Source organism: Vespula vulgaris, chromosome 11 (assembly GCF_905475345.1).
Source record: "Vespula vulgaris chromosome 11, iyVesVulg1.1, whole genome shotgun sequence".
In the NCBI taxonomy this organism is placed as follows: domain Eukaryota; kingdom Metazoa; phylum Arthropoda; class Insecta; order Hymenoptera; family Vespidae; genus Vespula; species Vespula vulgaris.
Window position 1 is genome coordinate 6,242,501 of NC_066596.1, and position 22,500 is coordinate 6,265,000.

A 22,500-nucleotide genomic window follows, 5' to 3' on the forward strand; every position below is an offset into this window, starting at 1 on the left:
AAATCGAAATGTGTTGCAATTATTGATAATTTAGAGAGAGAAAGAGAAAAGGGAAAAATTGTATAAACGATTCATAAACAATATAGATAACTCAAAAATACTCTGCAATTTCAAACAAAATCATATATATATATATATAAAAATTAAAATCATATATAAATAAAATCGTATATATACACATACGTATACGAATCCTTCTAATTTATTATAATACCAATCGAAAATGAAGAGATCTTAGGAGTTCGGTAACTATCGTTGAACAAAAATTTAATTTGCACGAACTGGAACGATCGTTTCTTGAAAGAGACAGACACAAGCAGACAGAAAGAGAAAGAGAAGGAGAAAGAGAAAGAGAAAGAGAGACAGACAGATCGACAGACAGAAAGACATACATACACACATACAGAGAAAGAAAAAGAGAAAGAGAGAGAGAGAGAGAGAGAGAGAGAGAGAGAGAGAGAGAGAGAGAGAGAGGTATAAAAGACGATCGTACAACCCCCCACCCCACCACCCTTCGAAGAGGATCGTAGCACGACGCCTTCGGCCGTCTCTTCGTCCGTCTCCGACCAACTTCTATTTCCGTCTCTGTCTGTTCCTCGGTGCATTCCAGCGATGCATCTGCTATCCCTCTCTCTCTCTCTCTCTCGTATTTCCAGTATGCACCACGTATCGCAAACACACACACACACACATCCAAAGAAACGTACGAATTCCCCGTCTCTTTCGCACATCGAGGAATGTTGTAAGTACGTATTCCTCTATCCCAGTCTTGTTCTCCTCTCTATCTCACACTACTTCATACATCCTACATCCTTCCCTCTCTCTCACACACTCATCAAACATACTCTCAATCTCTTACATATACCTCTACACACACGTACATATATATATATATATATATATACATACACACACACACATATATATACACTCGTGTATTAGAAGTCTGGGTCGGTCAGACTCGTTGCACCGGGAAACCGAACAGTGCAGCCGTCCTTGTCGCTCACTCCATTCATGCCTCCGATCCCTCCTCCTCCTCACCCTTCACCTCCTTCGCTACCATCGCTACCATCGCTACCATCGCTCCCCTCAACCCTCTACCCCCGTAAACCCCTCACATCCCTATCTCATCCATCCGACGGATCCTGCGCGCACACGCGGTTATGCAACTCTGGCGAGACGCTCTCCGGACATACAAGAGGAGGAGGAGAAGAAAGGGGAAGAGGAGATGGATGGAGGAGTGGGGGAGAAAGTGGAAAAGGGGAAGAGAAGGGAACACTAGTGGGAGGAGGAGGAAGGTTGGTGAGAGGCAGGAGGAGAAAGCGCGATGTAACGTTATCGCGGCCGGTCGGCGCACCGGCCAAGCGCGGTAATTTACCCCGGCGAATTACCGACGATGCTCCAATTCGTTTCGCGCCTCTCTTAGCCGCCAATGCCGAATGCCTTCGAGGGTATTTCTTTCTTTCTTTCTCTCTCTCTCTCTGTGTGTTTCTTTTTTTTTCATTTTTTCTGAAATTTTTTTTGTTTATATATATATATGTGTGTGTGTGTGTATATTCTTTTTAATATATTGTTAGACTGGATTGAAACATATTTTTTTTCTTTTTGTTTTTAATTTGTTTTAATTTTTTTCATCACTATTCTGTATCATTACATTGTTTTGAATATCATTTTCCAAGAGTTCGTTTCAAAGAATTATTAATTATAGTGGAAATTATATAGTGAATATGAACGTTACGGATATGTTTTTATGGATAAGTGTAATTTGGTTAAATATGAATAATTAATTGAATATAAGGAGAAATTGTTATGATCTGTAGTAGTTTGTTAATTTTGTTGTATATTTTAATTTTATTAGATATTTAATTTTTTATTTTTAATCGGATCATTAAAGATATTCTTTCTTCTTCTTTTCTAAATTTTTTTATAACGCTATATTTATATCACTATATTATTATGTTATTTCGAATAATCAGTGATAAGAACTTGGAGTATTACTTCGAATTATTAATTATAGAAAAAAGAGAGAGAGAGAGAGAGAGAGAGAAAGAAAAGAGAGAAAAAAAGTGCACGTGGAATGCAATATACAGTACGTGGAATTTATATACCAAGTATAAATATACCAAGTATAATGATTAGACGTTGGTATAAGTATGTACATAAATTCGTTGTAACGTATATACTACTGTAGTCACATTAAATGATAAATTTAATTGCTAAACAATAAAATAATAATGACGCGAAACAAAATTATTATAGCCACTATGACATAACATAATATAATAAACTTATACACATATACAAAAGTAAATATAAAAAATAAAATTAATTAAAATATAAATTTATACTCACTATTTGACGATTATTGATTAATTTGCTGTAATACTTTTTATCCATGAAAAAAAAAAAAAAAAAAAATTAAATAAATCAAACAAAAAGAAAAGTCACTTGGAAATAGAATTATCTTAATAAAATATTACTTACACACGTTATAGATCCGATATTTCATCATTGAAGATAAAATTTCTTTTAAAATAGATTTGTTACTCACGTTTCCGCGAATATCCTCCGTTAGTTGTGCATATCTAATGATGACCTTGAAGGGAATGACGACGTTGGTAACGTATGGAACGAGGGAAACGGGATGCTGGAAAAGATCGAGAGATTTTTTTTTTTCCTTTTTTTTCTTCTTCTTTTTCTTTCATTTTCTATTAAAATGTCGACACTTTTATGTACATGTCTTTTTTTCTTGTCTTTTTTTTTTTTTTTTTAATCTTTTTTCTCCTTTATTTCACACGCATACAACATTATGCGCGCATCGGGAACCATCTCGTACAATAATTATTGTAATCGAAAATAATGAAATGATGGAAACACACTATTGCATGGTTCGACTAAGATGACATAAAAAATCGAAAAATGAATTTTTCGAATCGATTCGATATTGCGAAACGAATTATTCTTCCACTTTTTCTTTTCATTAGTTACCTTCGTCAGCGATCTGTCTCTCTCTTTTGCTAATTCTTCTAATTTATTATATTTTATTTTATTTTGTTTCTTCGATTTATTTATAATACATTTTAATGATGTCAGATTAATCGATCTTTGACGTCATCGAATCATCGAACGTAAGTAACGTTTCCGCTTGAAATTATTAAATTAACTACGATAGAACAGTCTAAATCATTTATGCCTAGGTAAATTACATTGAAGGATCATCAATTAACTAATAGACGTAGACAATGTTCTGCCGATAATTGCATCATCGATGATTAAAATTTTCGTGACGTTTCGACATTGTTAAAAAAAAAAAAAAAAGAAAGAAAGAAAAAAAAAGAAAAAGAAATCGTCGTCAATTTTTCATAAAAATTCTCATTCCCTTTTTCTTTCTTTTTTTTTTTTTTAATACCTTCTTATATCACTTGTTTAGATCATATAACCGAATCATTACATCAACAATAACGATAAAAAAAGTAAAATAAATTAAAAATTACATGATCGACGTTAAGAAATTATCGTGAAGTCTTACGATTATAAAAAAAGAAAGAAATATTAATAATAATAATAATAATAATAATAATAATAATAATAATAATAATAATAATAGTAATAATAAAAAGAAAAAAAAAATCGAAAGTCAAGAAAATTTTCTATCAATTTTCACTTTCTTCTTCTTCTTTTTTTTTTTCTTTTCTCTTTTTAATACTATTCGTTTCATTTAGCCGATAATGACGTCACAGAAACGAAGAATAAAATTTCGGCAGAAGATTTACATCGATTTACGTTGGTTTAATGTAAACCGATATTATAAATAACGTTTAGAGTGTAATTATTGTAAAATAATTGCACCGTTAGCTTATAGACCACTTATGCGAAATCGTCATGATCACAGAGGAACTTTTCGAAAGTGGTCCACGATCGATCGATCGAAATCTATTTCTGGATCGATGGATCTTTTTTTTCCTGTTCTTTCTGTTTCTTCTTTTTACTTTCTTTCGCTTTACTTTATCTCATTTTAATTTTATTTTTATTCTTATTTTTATTTTATTTTATTTTATTTTATTTATTTTTTTATACGACACGAAGGAACAGGCGTGTTCTAATTATTTTTTTTTTTTCTATCTATTTAACCCTTTACTCACATCCCTTAGTACTATACCCTCTTCCTCATCCAATATTTTTTTTTCTTTTTTTATTCGTGACGAAAATGTCGAAGGGTTTATCGCGTGATCAGTTTTATATGGTACATCGTGAATTTGAAATACTTTGTTAGGTACAGCAGTGTTCGTTTTATCTATGGTACCAAAATATATAATTATCTTTATATTTTCTCAGCGTTCAACGTCGAGATTACGATACGAGGAATATCTTGATTGAGTGCTATATATCGATCATTCAAATATTATCTGGAAGTATATATGTATATATATATATGTGTGTGTGTGTGTGTGTGGTACATAAATCGATTTCTTCGTCGAAGAGAAATCTTTTTCATTAAAAAAAGAAAAGAAAAAAAAGAAAAGAAAAAAAAAGAAGTTCACTCGCAAATATTTTCAACAATCGAACGATCAAAGGCAATCTTATCGAATCAGCTATAGATTTTTTTTTTTAATATATAATACATATATATATAGATATATGTACGTATGTATCTATTCTTGATCATATGTACGCGTCTATAAATAAATAAACGAATAAATAAATATTATTTTCTGGAATGTAAGGATATTTTTCCTTTTTCTTTTTTTCTTTATTTTTGTTTTTTCTTTGTTCCACGCGATTTAAAAGAACGATTTAAAAATTATTGTTATCGATTTTCTTTTCTTTTTCTCATATTTTTTCTTTTCTTTTCTTTTTTTTTAACTAACTTCGATCGATTATCTAGTATGAAATATTTTTGTTTTTATATATAGAAATCTAATTGGCTCGATCGTAAAACTTTGTAAAACATCATTGTTGTCGATTAGTAATCGTATATTTCGCGGAATAAATTCTTTTAGAGAGGTACATTGATAAGTAAATTGATTCGATTAAAAGATACTGATTGTTATTTTTTTTTTGTCTTTCCCTCGTAGATAAAAAACAGATAGAGTATCTGACGTCAATAATTCTCGACGTTCGCGTTAATGGTTACTGAAAGAGGACGAGATAAAAAAAAAAAAAGAGAAAAAAGAATAGACAAAAAAGAGAAAGAAAGAAACAAAGAAAGAAAGAAAGAAAGAAAGAATCATAAAATAATTCGCGTAATTCGATACGGCTCGTTAAAAATAAATTTTGCACGAACGACGACATTAAAAACTCGGCAGGGTATCAAAAAAACATCTTATCGTCGATTTACGATAATATCTCGCCAGTTAGTTGCGTTAACGACGATTACAAATATCCTAGAAAAGTTTGGACTATGGCCAAAAGAAGATCGATCTTGCAAATATCGTTCGATTAAATCGACGCTTTTTTAAAAAATTTTGGGGGATGAAGGATTGAGAAAAAAAAAAAGAAAAAAGGAAATAATTGATCCATTAAATTTTAAGATAAAAGTTGAAAGAAAGATCGATAATCAATATCGATATCTATCTCTAACTCTCTGACTGTCTGATTGGATGTACTCGTTTCTCGACATTGCGCGCGTCGATTTGAATTATTTTTTGCTTTTTCCTTTTTTTTCTTTTTTATCTTCATTTATCGATCTATATTTTCTCATTAAAAAAAAAGAAAAGAAAAGAAAAAAAAAAAAACGAAATAATTCGCAACATCGACCGACAACGAAGATCAGTGTGCCCTGAGTAGATCAATGACGATTTTAACATTTGATCGATGATCTATCTATTCACGATCGTATAATACATATAGCAGATATAAATAGATTAAAAATAAATATATATATATATGTATATATATGTCTGTGTGTAAAAGAAAATATTGAAAAAGTTAAGATGTATAAGAAAATTAAAAAGAAAAAAAAAAAAAAAGAAAAAAGAAATAACCTGGATCGTACGAATCTTTATAAAATCTTTCGTACAAAAATTCTATCTATCTATTTATTTATCTATCTATCTATCTATCTATCTATCTATCTATCTATCTATCTATCTATTTATTCGTCGATCGATCGATCGAACGTTAAAATCGATACGTGGAAGTATTGATCGAAGAAAAAATAATTGATCGATGCACCAAAATAAAAATTAGGAGTCGTCGATTCTAGTGACTCGAATTAGGCGAATATATACATATACACATATACACACATATATATATGTATGTATGTATATATATATATATCGTTATATATGGATTATACATTTCCGAGCACGACGATCGTTGTATAGCGATCTCTTAGCCTAATCCCACGTCCAAAGACATCATCACCAAGAAACCCACGATGGCGGCCCAGCTGGCGAGTTTACCATTTCCGCTGCAAATAGAAAAACGTTAGAAAAAGTGTTACACTTACGTCGATATTGCGTAACCCCATACGCGCTAACGATTATTATCGTCACCACATCCTCTTGCACTTTGACTCTTAAGTATGATTTCTTACTTACATTGTACAGTGTTATTACTATTACTATTATTATTACTACTAATACGTTCTATGACTAATACTCATATTTTATCTTTTACTCTACTCTTCTTTGAAAGTAATGGAACAGGTAATCAATGTCCGTCAATTTTTTTCTTTCTCTCTTTTTTTTCTTTTTTTTTTTTTTTTCTTTTTTGTTTAAGAAAATATACCGTCCTTGGTTCTTCAAATTTTCTTTGTAATTTTTCTGAATTATTATTTTTTTTCTCTTTGATTTCTTCAAGAGACGAATTGATCTGCAATTCCTTTATTTTGCAATTTCACTCTTATCAACTAATCATCGTTAATTAAAAAAAAAATTACTACAATACTATCGCATCAGGGTTGCGAAATAAAAATTATTAATTAGATTGCATCGCGCAAGTAAAATACGCACGAGTAAAAAAAAGAAAGAAGAAAAAGTAAAACGCATATGACCTTAAGAGAAAGAGACCTTAAGAAAATTGATTTCTAATTCTTTTTCCTTTCTTCTATTTTCCAAATTTTATCGATCATCGCCTACGTCCGATCGACGAGCGATCAAGAATGCAATCAAAACAGAATAAAAGAAGATCGTAGAAAAGTATGATCGCAAATATGAAAAAAAAAAAAAAACAGAAAAGAAAAAGAAATTATGGAGTCGTAGAAATGTTGACGAAATATAAATAACGAATCGAGATGTCGACAAACGATAAGGATTTCTTCTTCTTTTTCTTTTTCTTTTATCGCGGCATATAAGCAAGGATTAAACAGATCATAGAATGCACATACAACACGCGGGTGTGTTCCACGGTGTATTGCACGTCATGGTTTGTTGATTTTCTAAATTATACACGGCCATCAATTTTAATGGCCGTTGAAACGCGCCGTTGTGTTTCGGTGGGCGTCGTTACCTACCATATCAATCATATATATACACATGCCTATAAAAATATCTTCCTTACACACCCCCGTTCTAGACCTATCCCCTACCCTACTCCACCCCCACTCTACCCCTACTCCACCCCACTTCTCCTTCCACACCCTCTTCGATCTTATGTTCTCCACTAAGAAAATTTGTATTTTTATTGGCCATTATCGTCCGTCTCATCGTTCGACTTTCAATTTCTACGAACAATTGTCGTCGTCGTCATCGTCGTCGTCGTCGTCGTCGTCGTCGTCGTTATCAACTCGTCATAGTTTTTTTCTTACGAAGGAAAAAGAGAGAACATAAAGAATAGAAAGGAGATTTTTAAACAAATAAATAAGTAAATAAATAAATCGCGATGATTTATTATATCAGAAATAAAAAATTAAAAAAAAAAAAAAAGAAGATTTTTTTTAAACTGCATCGAGTTGATTTAATTGAAAAAATAAAGAAATAAATAAATAAAAATTAGATTTATGTAAGTTGGAAAGGAGTTAATAAGAAAAGAATAATGTTTAATGATTTAACGAAGAGAGTTCGGTTATTATTAATATACTATATATCATATTTTCTCTCGTCGAGTCTTAGGAAAAGACAAAAGTGTAATTAGTAAAGGTTAACAAAAATAAATAAATAAATCGCGTGATGATTTATTATATCAAAAAAAAAAAGAAAAAAAAAAAATAAGGAAAAAGGAACAGAAGATTTTTTTTTAACTGCATCGAGTTGATTTAATTGAAGAAGAAAAAAAAAAAATTAGATTTATATGAGTTGGAAAGGAGTTAATAAGAAAAGAAACGTTTAATGATTTAATGAAGAGAGTTCGGTTATTATAATATTTTATATATCATATTTTCTCCCGTCGTATCTTAGGAAAAGACAAAGGTGTAATTAGTAAAGGTTAAGACCGTGAGAAGGCAACAAGAATTGTAGATAATTATTTGACGGAAATAAGAAAGAAATTAGAAAGAAATTAGGAAGATAGATAGAGAGAGAGAGAGTGAGAGAGAGAGAGAGAGAGAGAGAGAGAGAGAGAGAGAGAGAGACGTTCCTATTCGCCGAGCAAAAGGGAAATGTAAATTACTAGAGGTATAGTTATTCCACGAAAGAGTAACGTTTTCTTCTTCTTGTCCTTTTTCATCTTCCTTTCCATCTTCGTCATCTTTCTTTTCTTATTATTCCGTCTATTTGAGCTCGACAAGAAAGATGGATTCTCAAAGCTGAAGAAGCATTCCAGTCGATATCTTATAACTATATATATATATATATACACACACACATACATATTTTATTTTATATATATATGTATGTATGGATATATATATGTATGTATGTATAAAACTTCTTTCTATTGAGCAAAGATACCACCATTTTCTTCGTTTTCATTTTGCATTTCATTTTTTGTTTGATTATACGATTTCTTTTTCTTTATTTTCTTCCTTTTTTTCTTTTTCTATTCCCTCTCTTAAGAGAAATAATCGTTCGACCGTGTCGACTTCTCACTACCATGAATCGATTAGTATCGCTATGCACCTTTCTATTAACATTGTAGAGAGAGAGGGAGAGAGAGGGAAAGAGAGAGAGATTCATAAATATAATAATCAAACGATATATTAGATGGATGGTATAAGAAGAAATAAAAAGAATCTTGAATATCAAGTGGAAGATCGTATCGTCGAAATAAAATGTAAAAAATTCACATTGAATACGTGTATGATAATAATAATGTTAATAATAATAATAATAATAGTAATGATAATAATAGAACGGTATATCGGATTTTGTAAATCCATCCGAGACGAAAAAGGAACAAAATGAAACAAAATAAAAAAGATGTGGATAATTAAGCGAACTAATGATAGGTCTGTTCGAAATAAAAATGATTAAAAAGAGAAAAAGAAAAAAATCGTCGAATGCACATATAATTAAAAAAAAAAAAAAAAGAAAAGAAAGAAAGAAAAAAAAACGCAACGTGCAACAGACTGTAAATTACGTTCGAACAATTCTTTCATCGGATTTTTTTTGATAAAAAATTATCAAAACAAAATTCTTTTTTTTTCAAATCTATTCGAAACATCGCGATCGAATTTATTGATATCTTCAGAAGAAGAAAAAAAAAGAAGGAAAAAAAGGAAGAACAAATATAATAATAAAACGGAATTAAAAAGAATTGACGATTAAAAATCGAACGAACGAATCATGAACAAATAAATAAGAATGACGAATGAAAACGTACTACACGATTTTACAAATACGACGTTAGATAAAACGTTAAGATAGTAATTAACCATCTAAAAAAAAAAGAAAAAAAGAAAAATTGAAAGAAAGAGAAAGAGAGAGATAGAGAGAGAAAGAGAGAGAAAAGCAGTCAGGAGGTAACGAAGACTCGTTCTCATTCCCTCTCTCTCTCTCTCTCTCTATCTATCTATCTAAATTACGTTGATAAAGACGATTCGATTCGTTAATTAGCCGAAGTAATACCGGAATCCTTTTCTATCTATCTTGTGTGATCTAAAAGATCACACGGGTTTGATTTGGAGGGTTGCGACGAGGTCGTCCAACGGTTTTTGTTTGGAAAAGAGAGGGGAGACGAAGAGATGAAAGAAAGAATAAAAGAGAGAGAGAGAGAGAGAGAGAGAGAGAGAGAGAGACAGAGTAAGAAAGAAAAAGAAAGATAGAGGTATATTTTCACTTTTGTGTTTTCCGGGTCCTCGAGGGTTCCCGAGGGAGCCAGTCGAGGTCGACTGTCTCAGGAGTCTTCTCTCTAAGCGAAGATGCTTCTTCACGTAAGTAACAAGAAAGAAAAAGAGAGAGAAAGAAAGAGAGAGATAGAAAAAAAAGGAAGATAGACAGAAAGAGAGAAAAAGAGAGAGAGAGAGAGAGAGAGAGAGAAAACTAGCGGCTCTTTTGGTATACACTGGCAAAGACGGTTAGATCGCACGCGAAATACAAAAGAAGCCAATTATAATGACAATGCTCGTACGGTTTAGGCCGACGGCCTGGGCCTGGGAAAGAAATTCGCTCTGCACGTCCGTTTTAACACGTTCACGAAAGAGTGAGAAAGAGATAGGTAGATGGATAGATAGATAGAGAGAGAGAGAGAGAAAGAGAGAGAGAGAGAGAGATGAAGTCGACTACGACTAACTACGGCACTGCCGTCACGCGCCATTGTACCGTAATCGTTCTCGAATAGAACGGACGAAATGTTGCGCGAGTAAAGTAAGTACTTGCTTGCTTGCTTGCTTACTTGCTTACTTGCTTACTTGCACGGTTAACTTACTTAGGCATTTTTTTTATTTTTATACGAGTAAATCTTTCGTTCTTTTCTTTCCTTTTCTTTTTTTTTTTTTTTTAATTTATTCTTCCCTTCGTATATATTCTTTCATTAATTTAAAGCACGTTTTTTATTCTTGTTTTTTATACTGTAGTCTCGATTGTCTACTCGCTTAAGTTAGTTAGGCATTTGTTTTAGTTTCATGCGAGTAAATCTCTTTCGCTTTATTTTTTTTTTTTTTTTTTTTCTTTTCAATTTATTCTTCCCTTCGTATATATTCTTTTATTAATTTTAAGGTACGTTTTGTATTCTTGTTTGATTATCGTCTATCGATTAATGTAAAAGTTTGTTATCGAACGTTTGCTTCGAACAATTTTTGTAGTCTATTTCGTTTTCTTTGCTACGAAATGATTCTTAAAAGAAAAAGAAGGATGAATCGTATAGGTATATGGAATTTTTGTTATGAAACAATTTTTTTCTGGATTGAAACGATTATTTTGAAAAAATTACGTGTGCGCGTATAAGATTTCTGATAGGAAAAAATTTATGTTTTGAAATGGAATGATTCGATAAAAAAATATTATGTACATATATAGACCATACACACACACACATATATATATATGATATAAAATTTTTATGTGAGAAAAATATATTTTTGCAACGGAATGATTCTAAAAGGAGAAAGAAAAGAAAAAAGAAAAATTTATACGAGTACATGAAAAAGTACGTATAAAAGTTATAGGTACGTAAAATTTCCGAGGTGTGAAAATTTCTTTTCCAACGAGACGATTCCAAAGAAAAAACAAAAAAAAAAAAGAAGAAGAAGAAAAAGAATTCAAAAAGAAATCATAAATATAAAATTTCTGACATGAAGAATATCTTCGTTGTCGTCTTCGTTTTATTCCGAAAGGGATGATTTTTCTTTTTCTTTTTTTTTTTTTTCATTGATATCGAATTCGATCGATGCGGTATAAATATAATAAATATTATAAAATAAATATATATATGTACATAATAAAGTTTATAACACGTATATAATAATTTATAACACGAATATATATTTATTATATATATAATAAATATATAATATATATATTTTCTTGGACGTAAGTAAATATTTCGAACGAGTTACTTATCCTTGTTTCACAATTTGTATTTACATATTTGCGTACATATTTTGCGTGAGATAAATACATATGTAGATCGTTCGAGATAAAATTAAAATCGTTTCTCGATTAAACATCGACCTCGAGATACTCGAGAACATTATTTATATATATCATTAATAAAAATAGCATAAGAACTATAAGAAACGTTCAAGAATAATTTTTTTCTGTTGTTTTTTTTTTCTTTTTTTTTAACGTACTTTACCGACAAATCGATATGACATTTTATTCGGAATTTCATTGGAAGTCGTTACTCTTTACTTTATTCCGTTCTCTTTCGAGAAATCATAAAATCATTTTAAATTATTGATCAAGCTTAAGGCATACTGATCGATCGATACGCGTTCGGAATTATTCAAAGATATTTAATGTATTATCTCTGCGAATTCATTCGAACGGTATAACCCTGTACACTTGCTTTTTATTATTTATATTAATTTAATATAAATGATTAATATAAAATTCAAAATATAAAATTCAAAATAATTATATTCATTTAATATAAATAATTAATTATTAATTTCAATAGATATTGATTAATTGAATGATATAAATAGGACATCTAATATGCGTTCATACGTAATTTAATATCTCGATGAATTTTGTTAATTTAAATATTAAAATAAGACAATCCTTGTATACGTCAATATATATATATATATATGCTTAAAAATATCGACTAATTTTGTTCATTAAATTATTAAAATAAGGATACTCTCTCTATCTCTCTTTCTCTTTCTGTCATGTACACCTACATTCATTTATATTTGAAAATAGCAATTAATATCGTCAATTGAATTACATAAAACCAGCCTGTGTACAATTTAATATACTATATAAAAATCAATGTAATAAAATACAAATACACAAAAAATATAACAATATACAAATACGCAAAACATAATAATAATACCCAAACAATATATAAAATATAATTACCATACAATAATACAAAAATATCCATTAATTATGTCTAATCGAATATTAAAATAACTAATTATTAATTTTATCAATACTCGTTTACGTGGCTAGAAAAATTGTTTCAAGACAAAAAAAAGAAGAAAAAAAATTAAAAAAAAAAAAATTTTTTAAATATAAAAAATTGCAAGAGAAACAGAAAGACAGAGACGGTTCCTCCCCTTTCCTTCCCTTTTCACCTCTCTCCCCCCAAGAAAAAAAATAGGTTTTGCTGTATTGTGTCGGTGGGAAAAGCCTCTTCCGCCCTTCTGACTCTATGCTGGGTCTCGTATTCTAATTCGTAGTGAATGGACCGGAGAAGGGTGAAACGTGAGACGGAAATAGGTGCAAGTGCAACGCGGTGCCTCTAGCACCGGACGATGGTTAACAGACAATAAAAAGAGAGAGAGAGAGAAAAAGAAAGAGAAACGATATAAAAGGGGCGAGTTTAGGGTAGACAAGAGTAAAAGAAAACTGGACTCAGTCTAGAGAACGAGTTATATCGAACTTTTTTATTGCGAACCCTCCTTGTCATCTCGAAACGATTCTTTTTTATTTACTTTTTTATTTCTTATTTTTTTTTTATTTTTTTGTCTTCTTCCAACCTCCCCTCTCCATCCACCCCTAACGATCTCGATTTTGAAAAAACGACGTCGCGATTTTTGAATCATCGATTTTGTCGAACGAAACGACGATAGATAAAGAATGAAAGTGTTATGAATTAAATAGCGTATCACTTTGTAGGGTTATAAACAAAAGTGAGGAAGTGAGATGAGTGAATAGAATAAGTAAAGAAATGAGGAGGAAGATGAGAAAAGGAAACCGTGAAAAGGTATTCTTTTATATAATCAATCAATTCAATAATTGATTAATTAAATATGAATATATCGATACACCGTACGGAAAACGAAAATAATTTTTCGAAAAGTACAAACCTTGCGTCATCGATTTCGAAGCAAGAATAAAAATAATCATGATTTATTCTTACGCTTGATTAATGAATGAATAAATGAATAAATAAATAAATAATCGACATCAGAATTGTAATAAGTCGATAAAAAAAAAAAGAAAAAAGATTAAAAAGAAATAAAAAAAGAAAAAAAAAAAAGGAAAGAAAAGAAAATGATTTTAAATAGACTCGACTGATATAAAACAAAACAAACCTTTCGTGAGCTTCCGGAATGATGTCGTCAATGACAACATAGATCATGGCTCCTGCAGCGAAGGCCAATGCATAGGGTAAAGCAGGTGCCGCTAACGTCACCCCCGCAGCGCCAAGGACACCAGCGATCGGTTCTACCATACCAGAAAGCTGTCCGTACCAGAAACTCTTCAGGGTGCTGATACCTGCCGCCTGAAGAGGCAACGAAACTGCCAGACCCTCTGGAAAATTCTGAATGCCAATTCCGATTGCTAGGTTCCTGTAATGAAAAGATACAAGGAATGGGAATTCAAATAATATACATATATATATATAATATCGAATAAAAGTAGTATATATTTAAAAAAATTTATCGATAAAAAAAAAGAAAAAAAAACTGACCTACGACATTTTTTTCACCTTCTTTTCTTCTTTCTTCAAAAAAAAAAAAAAAAAGAAAAAATGCACGATGGAACTTTCAATAAATAATCGATAAGTCGTATTATTCATCGACAATCGATCGATCAAAGTTACAAAAGAAAAGAATAATAATAACGATATAAATGTGATATAAATCTATGATAATAATATCATCATAGTAGTAAACTAGAATAAAAATTGGAGAAAATATGAACGACGGAAATAAAGTTAATCCGAGAAGATTCAAAGTCGAACAAGTTGGAACAATGAATGAGGTAGATAGATGATTAGAAAGAGAGGGTGGAAAATGGAGAGAAAGAGAGAGAAAGAGAGAGAAAGAGAGAGAAACAGAGAGAGTGAGGGTTGGATGAGTTGAGGGGGTCAGATGAGAGGGCAGATAAGGATAGGGTGGGGGTAAACGACGACGACGACGACGACGACGACGATTAGAGAAGATATACGAGAAATTCGCCTGATCACGCTTATAAATTATCATTGCCGTGGAGAGAAAGAGAGAAAGAGAGAGATAGATATAGATATACATAGATATAGACAGAGAAAGAGAGAGAGAAAGAGAGATCGAAAGGTGGTGTGTGCGAGGGGAGGATCGTATCGATTCTCGGAAGGCAAAACTGGATTCCATAAAGCGGAAGAGAAGAAGACGGGTTCGCGGGTTTCTTGGGTCCTTTGAAAACCTGCGCAAAAGAGAAAGAGAAAGAGAAAGAGAGAGTTGCACGTCCTGCAAAAATCGAAAGAAACGTTCGCATCATCGAAAGAAAGAAAGAAAGAAAAAAAAAGAGAGAGAGAGAGAAAGAGAGAAAGAGATACTAAGCATGGTCTTGCACGCGCGAGAGTGCACGATCCAACAATAAGAAGAAAAGCATGGAGAAGACAAGGTGGCTCTGCCATTGCTATTGCTATTGCTGTTGCTGTTGATGTTGCTGATGCTGATGCTGGTGTAGCTGCTGTTACCAGTGCTGTTACTGGTGCTGTTACTGCACGCGCTCGTAGCTTCGGACCTTCGGAGGGAAGGCGAGTTCTTGAAACTGGTCGACGAGCTTCGACATTCTCGACATTTTTCCATCTACTCCTCCTCCTCCTCCTTCTACTTCTACTTCTTCTTCTTCTTCTTCTTCTTCTTCTTCTTCTTCTTCTTCTTCTTCGTCTTCTTTTTCTTCTTCTACCACCAGTAGCCATCTCGCCATCTTTAAAAGTACTATCTTAGAATAGTTTGCCACGTAGAAAGGAATCAGTCTCTGTTTTCTTTTTTTTTTATCTTTTTTTTTTTTTTAATTATTTTGATCTTCTTTCATTTTTGTTTGCTTGTCCGTGTGTCTGTCCGTCGGTTGGTCGGTCTCTCTCTTTCTCTCTCTCTCTCTCTCTTTCCTTTTTTTTATTTTTTTATTTCTTTTTTCCGAAAACGTGAACCATCCAAACAATTCATTGCACATTCTTTTCATAAAGCGTAGATATAATTTTTGTTAGAGACGATAAAATTATTATTGAGCGACGTAATCGCGATCGATCGAATGTTAGTTCCTATCGCATAAAATATACAAAGTAGAGTAGTAGTGAGTCAATCTTTGAAATCTGAACAAATTTCATCAAGGTTTCATCGAGCTATGAAAGTAATATCTCTCATAATTTTCCTTTTAACAGATTTATCCGAGATAGAAATTTTTTACAAATACCGTTCGAAATACGCATTCGATGATATCGAGAATTATAACAACCGAAGTGATGAGAGTTACGCGAAATAAAAAAAGGGATAAAAAAAAAAGAAAAGATTAACAAAATTAAAAAGAAAGAAAGAAACAAAAACAAAACAAAATAAAAAACAAAATTGAAACAATCTACCAACGTTGACGTTTGAACCTTATAAACATATATAAAAAATGTAATTTTCTTTTTCTTTTTTTCTTCTTTTTCTTTTTTTTTTTCTAAACAGACGAGCCTTTCTCTCTTTAACACGGATACCATTCGAACGTTGAAAAAAAAAAAAAAAAAAGAAAAAAGGAAAAAAGAGAGAAGAGAAAAAAAAGAAAAGATAAAAAACGTTTCTATCCGTTCGTCGAAGCGCATCGAAACTTCAAACGGTGCTCCGCATCGTCGATTTCTTCGTCGAGATTAGAAAGTCTACACTATAGACTTGTTATATATACATTACGTATATACATTATATATATATATGTGTGTGTGTGTGTGTGTATGTAAACGTATGGTAGATTGAAAGTAATTAAATCGAATCCTTTAATGAATCCGATCCGTTTGATAAGTTACATTGTCTTAATGTCGAGAGCCATCGAATGGTATAATCTTATCGTTATATCTTATCGATCGATCTATCGATCGATCTATCGATAGATCGATCGAAGAAACAGTGGTGAAACTTTCAAATTCCGATAATTTCTTGATAAATTCTTCTATCCTTTCCTTTTTCTTTTTCTTTTTCTTTTTCTTATTCTTCTTCTTCTTCATCTTCATCCTCTTCTTTCTCTTTTTCTTTTTCTTACTCTCAGCATCGCGTTTGCGACCTCTATTCATTCCTTTTCTCTCGCGACCTCGCAGAGATCGCGAAGCGTGATCTACGATCCAGGTAATAGCACGGTAGGATCTTCTTCGTGAAGAAAGAGAAGCCGCCTTGAGATAAAGATGGATAGATAGATAGATAGATAGATAGATAGATAGATAGATAGATAGTAAGAAACTTTGTCTTATCGAGAAACAAAATCGAGATTTTTTTTTTTTTTTTTTAAACAAAATTCTGATTTTTTTTTTGTTATATCTGTTATACCTGTGATAAAATAATTTTTGCTTGTTTCTTTTCTCGTTCTTTTTTTCAATAAAATTTTATACAGAATTTAATAGAGTTATCGCGTCATTAAATTTCCACACGATCGTCTTAGATCGTTGTTTCTTCTTCTCTCTCTCTCTTTTTTTTTTTTTGTTAATGAAAGAAGAAAAATAAAGAAAGAAAGAAAGAAAGAAAATCATCGCAATACTTTTACATTTCTTTGTTCGTTCTTTCTTTCTTTATTAAAGAAAACCACGTATGCAATCCGTGGTCCAAAAACTAAAGAAAACAGACGGACTTAAGTTACTTTCGAAATAAACAGCTCTCTCTCTCTCTCTCTCTCTCTATATATATATATATATATATATATATATATATATATATATATATATATATACAAACACATACACCTATAATCAGATTCATTAACAATTAATAATAGAAATGAAAAATGAATGAACGGTACGAGTATTGCTATTAAAAATCTAAAATCGACCTGGGAAATCGACGTGGAGAAATTTCATGGTACGTTATTTGAGGTCCATAGCTAGAAGGCACGCGAGAAGAAAGGAAAGGGAGCTAAAGTAAAAGGAGAATGAGAATGAGGATGAGGATGATGAAGACGAGGATGAGGATGACGAGGACGAGGACGAGGACGAGGACGAGGACGAGGACGAAGACGAGAACGAGGATGATGAGGATGAGAAGGGGTAGAGTAAAAGGATAGGAGGGGGAGGGGGAGGTAGAAGGAGGGCAGGTGAATGAACGACAGGATGATACATACACCTATACTTACATATATATAACGACACTGATAACTATTAGTATATGTATATACCTATATATATATGTGTGTGTATGTATGTATTATATTCGTATATATACGTATAGTCGCATAGAAAAATAATAGAAGAGAGATCAGATATTACAGAGACGTTAATATTAGACGATACATAGAGTAATGTTTCTAACGAAATAAGAGATGTGGGAGGTGGGAGAAGAATTTTGAAGAATATTATTGCTAAAGAATATATTGCTAAAGAGATCGTTTTCTCGGATACAAAAATGTTCGGCCCATTTTATCGGATTATATCGATAATATAATCGAGCGTTGTTCACCAATAACGATTTAGTTGTATTATAGTGAGGGGTGGGAGATGAGGGGTGAGGAGGGAGTAGGAAATCGTTTCTGAGGATTCCACTTTGAGAAAGAAAGAGAGAGAAAGAGAGAGAGAGAGAGAGAGAATCGGTCGGATGAATGAACGACTCGGTGAAATCGGATTCCTACGGTGTGAACCGAGAAGGCCGGTCGGAGATCCTAAAAGCTTACCCTTCGATGAGTGGAGAAGCCCCAAGGTCGTTGCGTGAAAGTATTATACTTCGGAGATAGAACGAAGTTGAGACTCGAGCGGCATTTATATGGGTAATATTCTGTAATTGATGATGATGATGATGATGATAAAGCGTTATTAATTCGTAAAAGCACTGTTAATCGTTCGGATAATTATGTTTTTGTATAATTTCATTTTCTTTTTTTTTTTTTCATTTTCTTTTTCCTATTTTCTCTCTCTCTCTCTCTCTCTCTTCCTTTTTTTTTATTTTTTTTCTTTCGTAGAAGATAAGAAGTATTTTCCATAGAAACAAAAAAAAAATATATATATATATATTTGTTTGGATTGGAAAAATAAAATTTTCTCTTTTTTGATTCTTCTTTTTCTTTTTTCTTTTTCCTTTTCTCTTTTTCTCTCTTTTTGGAAGTGAAGAAACGTATCACTTGAAATAAAACTTGGGGGGAAAAAAGTTTTGTTTGAATGAAACTATTACAACGGTGTGGTACTATCGCGTGTAAGTGTCCCGATAAGGTAAACAGCGAGAAAACGGGATCGGGAGATCAGATCTTAGAGAAAACAACTATGTGAATGAATGAAGAAAGAAAGAGAAGGATAGAGAAAAGGATAGAGATAGATAGAGATAGATAGAGAGATAGAAAAAGTCTGTAGATACACGGAACGCGGTAACGAAGGTCTTCCGCGATTCGTCGTGTTAAATCGTCGTTCGTGGTGAGTTTAGCTGTAGAAAATAGGATCGATAAAAATCAGTGGAGGAGGAGGAAGAGGAGGAGGAGGAGGAGGAGGTGGAAGAAAAAGAAGAAGAGGAGGAGGAGGAGGAAGAGGACGATGAGTAGCTCGCGTAAGAAACATATCTCGCAATACCTTGTATGGAGTCCTTGGAATTCTTGCTTTTCTGCTGAGTCGTTCGTTATCGAAGAAGTAGTTATAGTAAAGTGACTGTTAGAAGAGACGGATGTACATATATATATATATATATATATATATATATATATATATATATATATATATAAGTATATATTATATATGTATACATTGTATGTGTGTATACGTGTATATAAATATAAGGTGTTCCAAATGTGAATAATTTTTGTTAAAAGTTCGAAAAGGATTGTAAAGATTGTCTTTCTTTCTCTTTTATTTTTTTTAGAGAAAAGTTAAATATAATAATAAACGTAAGAAAAATGAAGAAAAGAAAGAAAGAAAAGAAAGTAGAAAAAAGAAAGGAAGAAGAAACGAGTCCGTCAAATCTTTTGCAAAAATATATTTTGTAAAAGAGTGAGTATGTTAACGTTAAGAAGAAGAAAAAAATATATACATACATACATACATACATACATACATATATATATAAAAGAAAAAAGATTGGTTCCCCAGTGGTTGGTTGGTTGATAGTTGTCCATGAAATCGATTAAGAAGACTCGCGGAAGAAGCGAACGAAGAAAAGTAGCTATGAACGTAAAAGATGTAGAATAGAGATAGATAGATAGATAGATAGATAGATAGATAGATAGATAGATAGATAGATAGATAGATAGATAGATAGAAAGATAGAAAGAAAGATAGATAGATACATACAGACAGAGATAGAAAAAGAGACGAAGAAAGAGATAGAAGAACGTAAGAGTGCTAAAGAGAGAGAGAGAGAGAGAGAGAGAGAGAGAACGAATGAACGAAACGAGGATATTAGAAGACGACGACTACGACATAGACGAGGAAAACGCCAAAAAAATTAGAAGAAAAGAAAAGAAAAGAAAAGAAAAAAAGAAAAGCAGAAAAGAAAAATTGAGAAGGATTCTTCCATATTGGGAGCTCGATAACTAGAGAGAATCTTTCGCGATCCAGGTTCGAAATGGACGATCTTTAAGATCGAGAAACGGTTAGGATTTACAAGGAACAATGGATCAACACGCGGTAGAACAGTTTAGTTCTCTTCATTCTCGTCCTCGTCCTCGTCCTCGTCCTCGTCCTCTGAACATCGTTGAACGTCGTTGAACGTCGAGTTGGCCGCCGGCGTTCAACAGCAGGTGAATGAATGACGCGATCTTCGAGTTTCTCTCTCTCTCTCTCTCTCTATCTATCTATCTATCTATCTATCTATCTATCTATCTCTTTCTCTGTCTCTCTCTTTCTCTAGATTTGTCGTTGGTACGTTGAAGAGTATTATAGTCCGTGCTTCTGCTATCGTCCTCTTCCTATTCTTCCAATACGAAAGATAGAGATAGAGAGATAGAGAGATAGACAGAGAGAGACATAGGTCGTTGTAAGGTATGTCATACCACGCGGCGTGTCTTGCGTTATTTCATCGGGACGGACATCATCCTCGTCGCATTCCTATAGCTCGAGAGGTACATAAGTGGTTGTACAGTTAACTCGTCGCGGAGGCCCGGCCGTTTGCCAGTCGCACCAAGGGAGGTCACCTGAGTTCCAAGAATGATCCTACCTTCCTTCTCTCTCTTTCTCTCTTTCTTTCTCTTTCTTCCTTTCTTTCTCTTTCTTTCTCTCTGTCTGTCTGTCTGTATGTCTGTCTGTCTTTCTGTGTCTTCTCTCTTTTTCTCTGTCTCTCTCTTTGACTCTCCGTCTATCTATCTATCTATCTTTTTCTCACATAACACGGCACGTAACGTTCTACAGTTCCACGTTCCATCTTATTTTGTTCTTCAGCTTTGGTGAGTACTTCTTTCTTTCTTTCTTTCTTTCTTTCTTTCTTTCTTTCTTTCTTTCTTTATTTTCTGACTTTGACTTTGACTTTGACTTTGATTTTGATTTTGATTCTTTCTCTCTATTTTCATTTCAATCTACGTCGAACGTTCGGACTCGTTATTTCGTGATTAATGTAATCGTATTATTATTTATTGTTATGATTGTTATGATTGTTATTATTGTTGTTATGTCGTTTTTATATTATTCGGGCAATGATTTGTCTACTACATTTTCAGAGTTACAGGATCGATTGATATACGTATTAGTTTACACGAAAGCACGTTAAGACGGATAATTAAGGCAGCAAAGGTGGATTATTAATTAATTGGAGTAATGGCGATCGATCGATCGAAATTAATCAATCCAATGAAATTTGAATGAAAGTCTCGAGTTATATGTTTTTGTAGCAATTATATACTATTCTTTGTAAAATATACTCTTCTTATTATTCGCGAGTATTAGATATTAATATAAGAGTCGATTTAAAAATGGCGATTCGATGAAAACAATAAACGTTTCGTATTACAATGAATATAAATGGCATAATTTTGCAAAAAGTATTCGATATAAAATACACAATAAATAAATATATATATATGTATAGATAATTAATTATTAATAAATAGTATAGATTTTATACTATAACAAATTAAAGGAATGAGTAAGAAAGTGGGCAAGTGAGAAAAAAGAAAACAAAACGAGAGAGAGAGAGAGAGAGAGAGAGAGAGAGATAGATACACAAAGATAGAGATAGAGATAAAGATAGAGATAGAGATAGAGATAGTGATAGATGTAGAGATTGTGATAGATAAAGATAGATAGAAAGAAATAATAGACAGTCTAACAATGAGTCATGCATTCATAGAGTTACGCTCCCGTGCACCGTTCGACCTAAGAAGAAGTTTCCCTCTTCTTCTCTTCTTCCTTCTTCTATCCCATGTATATATATATATATATATATATATATATATATAAAATAAGTGTATGTGTATATATATATGTGTATATAATATATATATATATATAATCTGAGAGCTTAGCTAGGTGGGTTTCCATGAATAGTAAAATGCTATGCGATAATATTAAAGCAAGATGCTGATATATATATATATATATATATATATATATATATATATCATATATATATATATATATATATATATATATATATATATATATAAAGGAAAAGTGGGTAGGGGCAAACTCTAAGGAACGAAGTTAGTC

General features: G+C 32.0%; 2 protein-coding genes across 2 annotated transcripts in view; one reads left to right on the forward strand and one right to left on the reverse strand.

Annotated features, from left to right (window-relative positions):
- Positions 1 to 22,500, forward strand: part of LOC127067482 (uncharacterized Golgi apparatus membrane protein-like protein CG5021) — a 49,163-nt gene that overhangs the window by 1,039 nt on the left and 25,624 nt on the right. The gene's annotated exons all lie outside the window — the stretch shown is intronic.
- LOC127067466 (zinc transporter ZIP11) overlaps positions 4,976 to 22,500 on the reverse strand; it is a 39,440-nt gene continuing 21,915 nt past the window's right edge. The window contains exons 5-6 of the mRNA XM_051002416.1: positions 14,033 to 14,290; positions 4,976 to 6,415 (exon numbers count right to left, since the gene is read on the reverse strand). Of these exons, the coding sequence (XP_050858373.1) occupies positions 6,337 to 6,415; positions 14,033 to 14,290 (337 nt within the window). The 3' untranslated portion in view covers positions 4,976 to 6,336. The remainder of the gene's footprint in view (positions 6,416 to 14,032; positions 14,291 to 22,500) is intronic.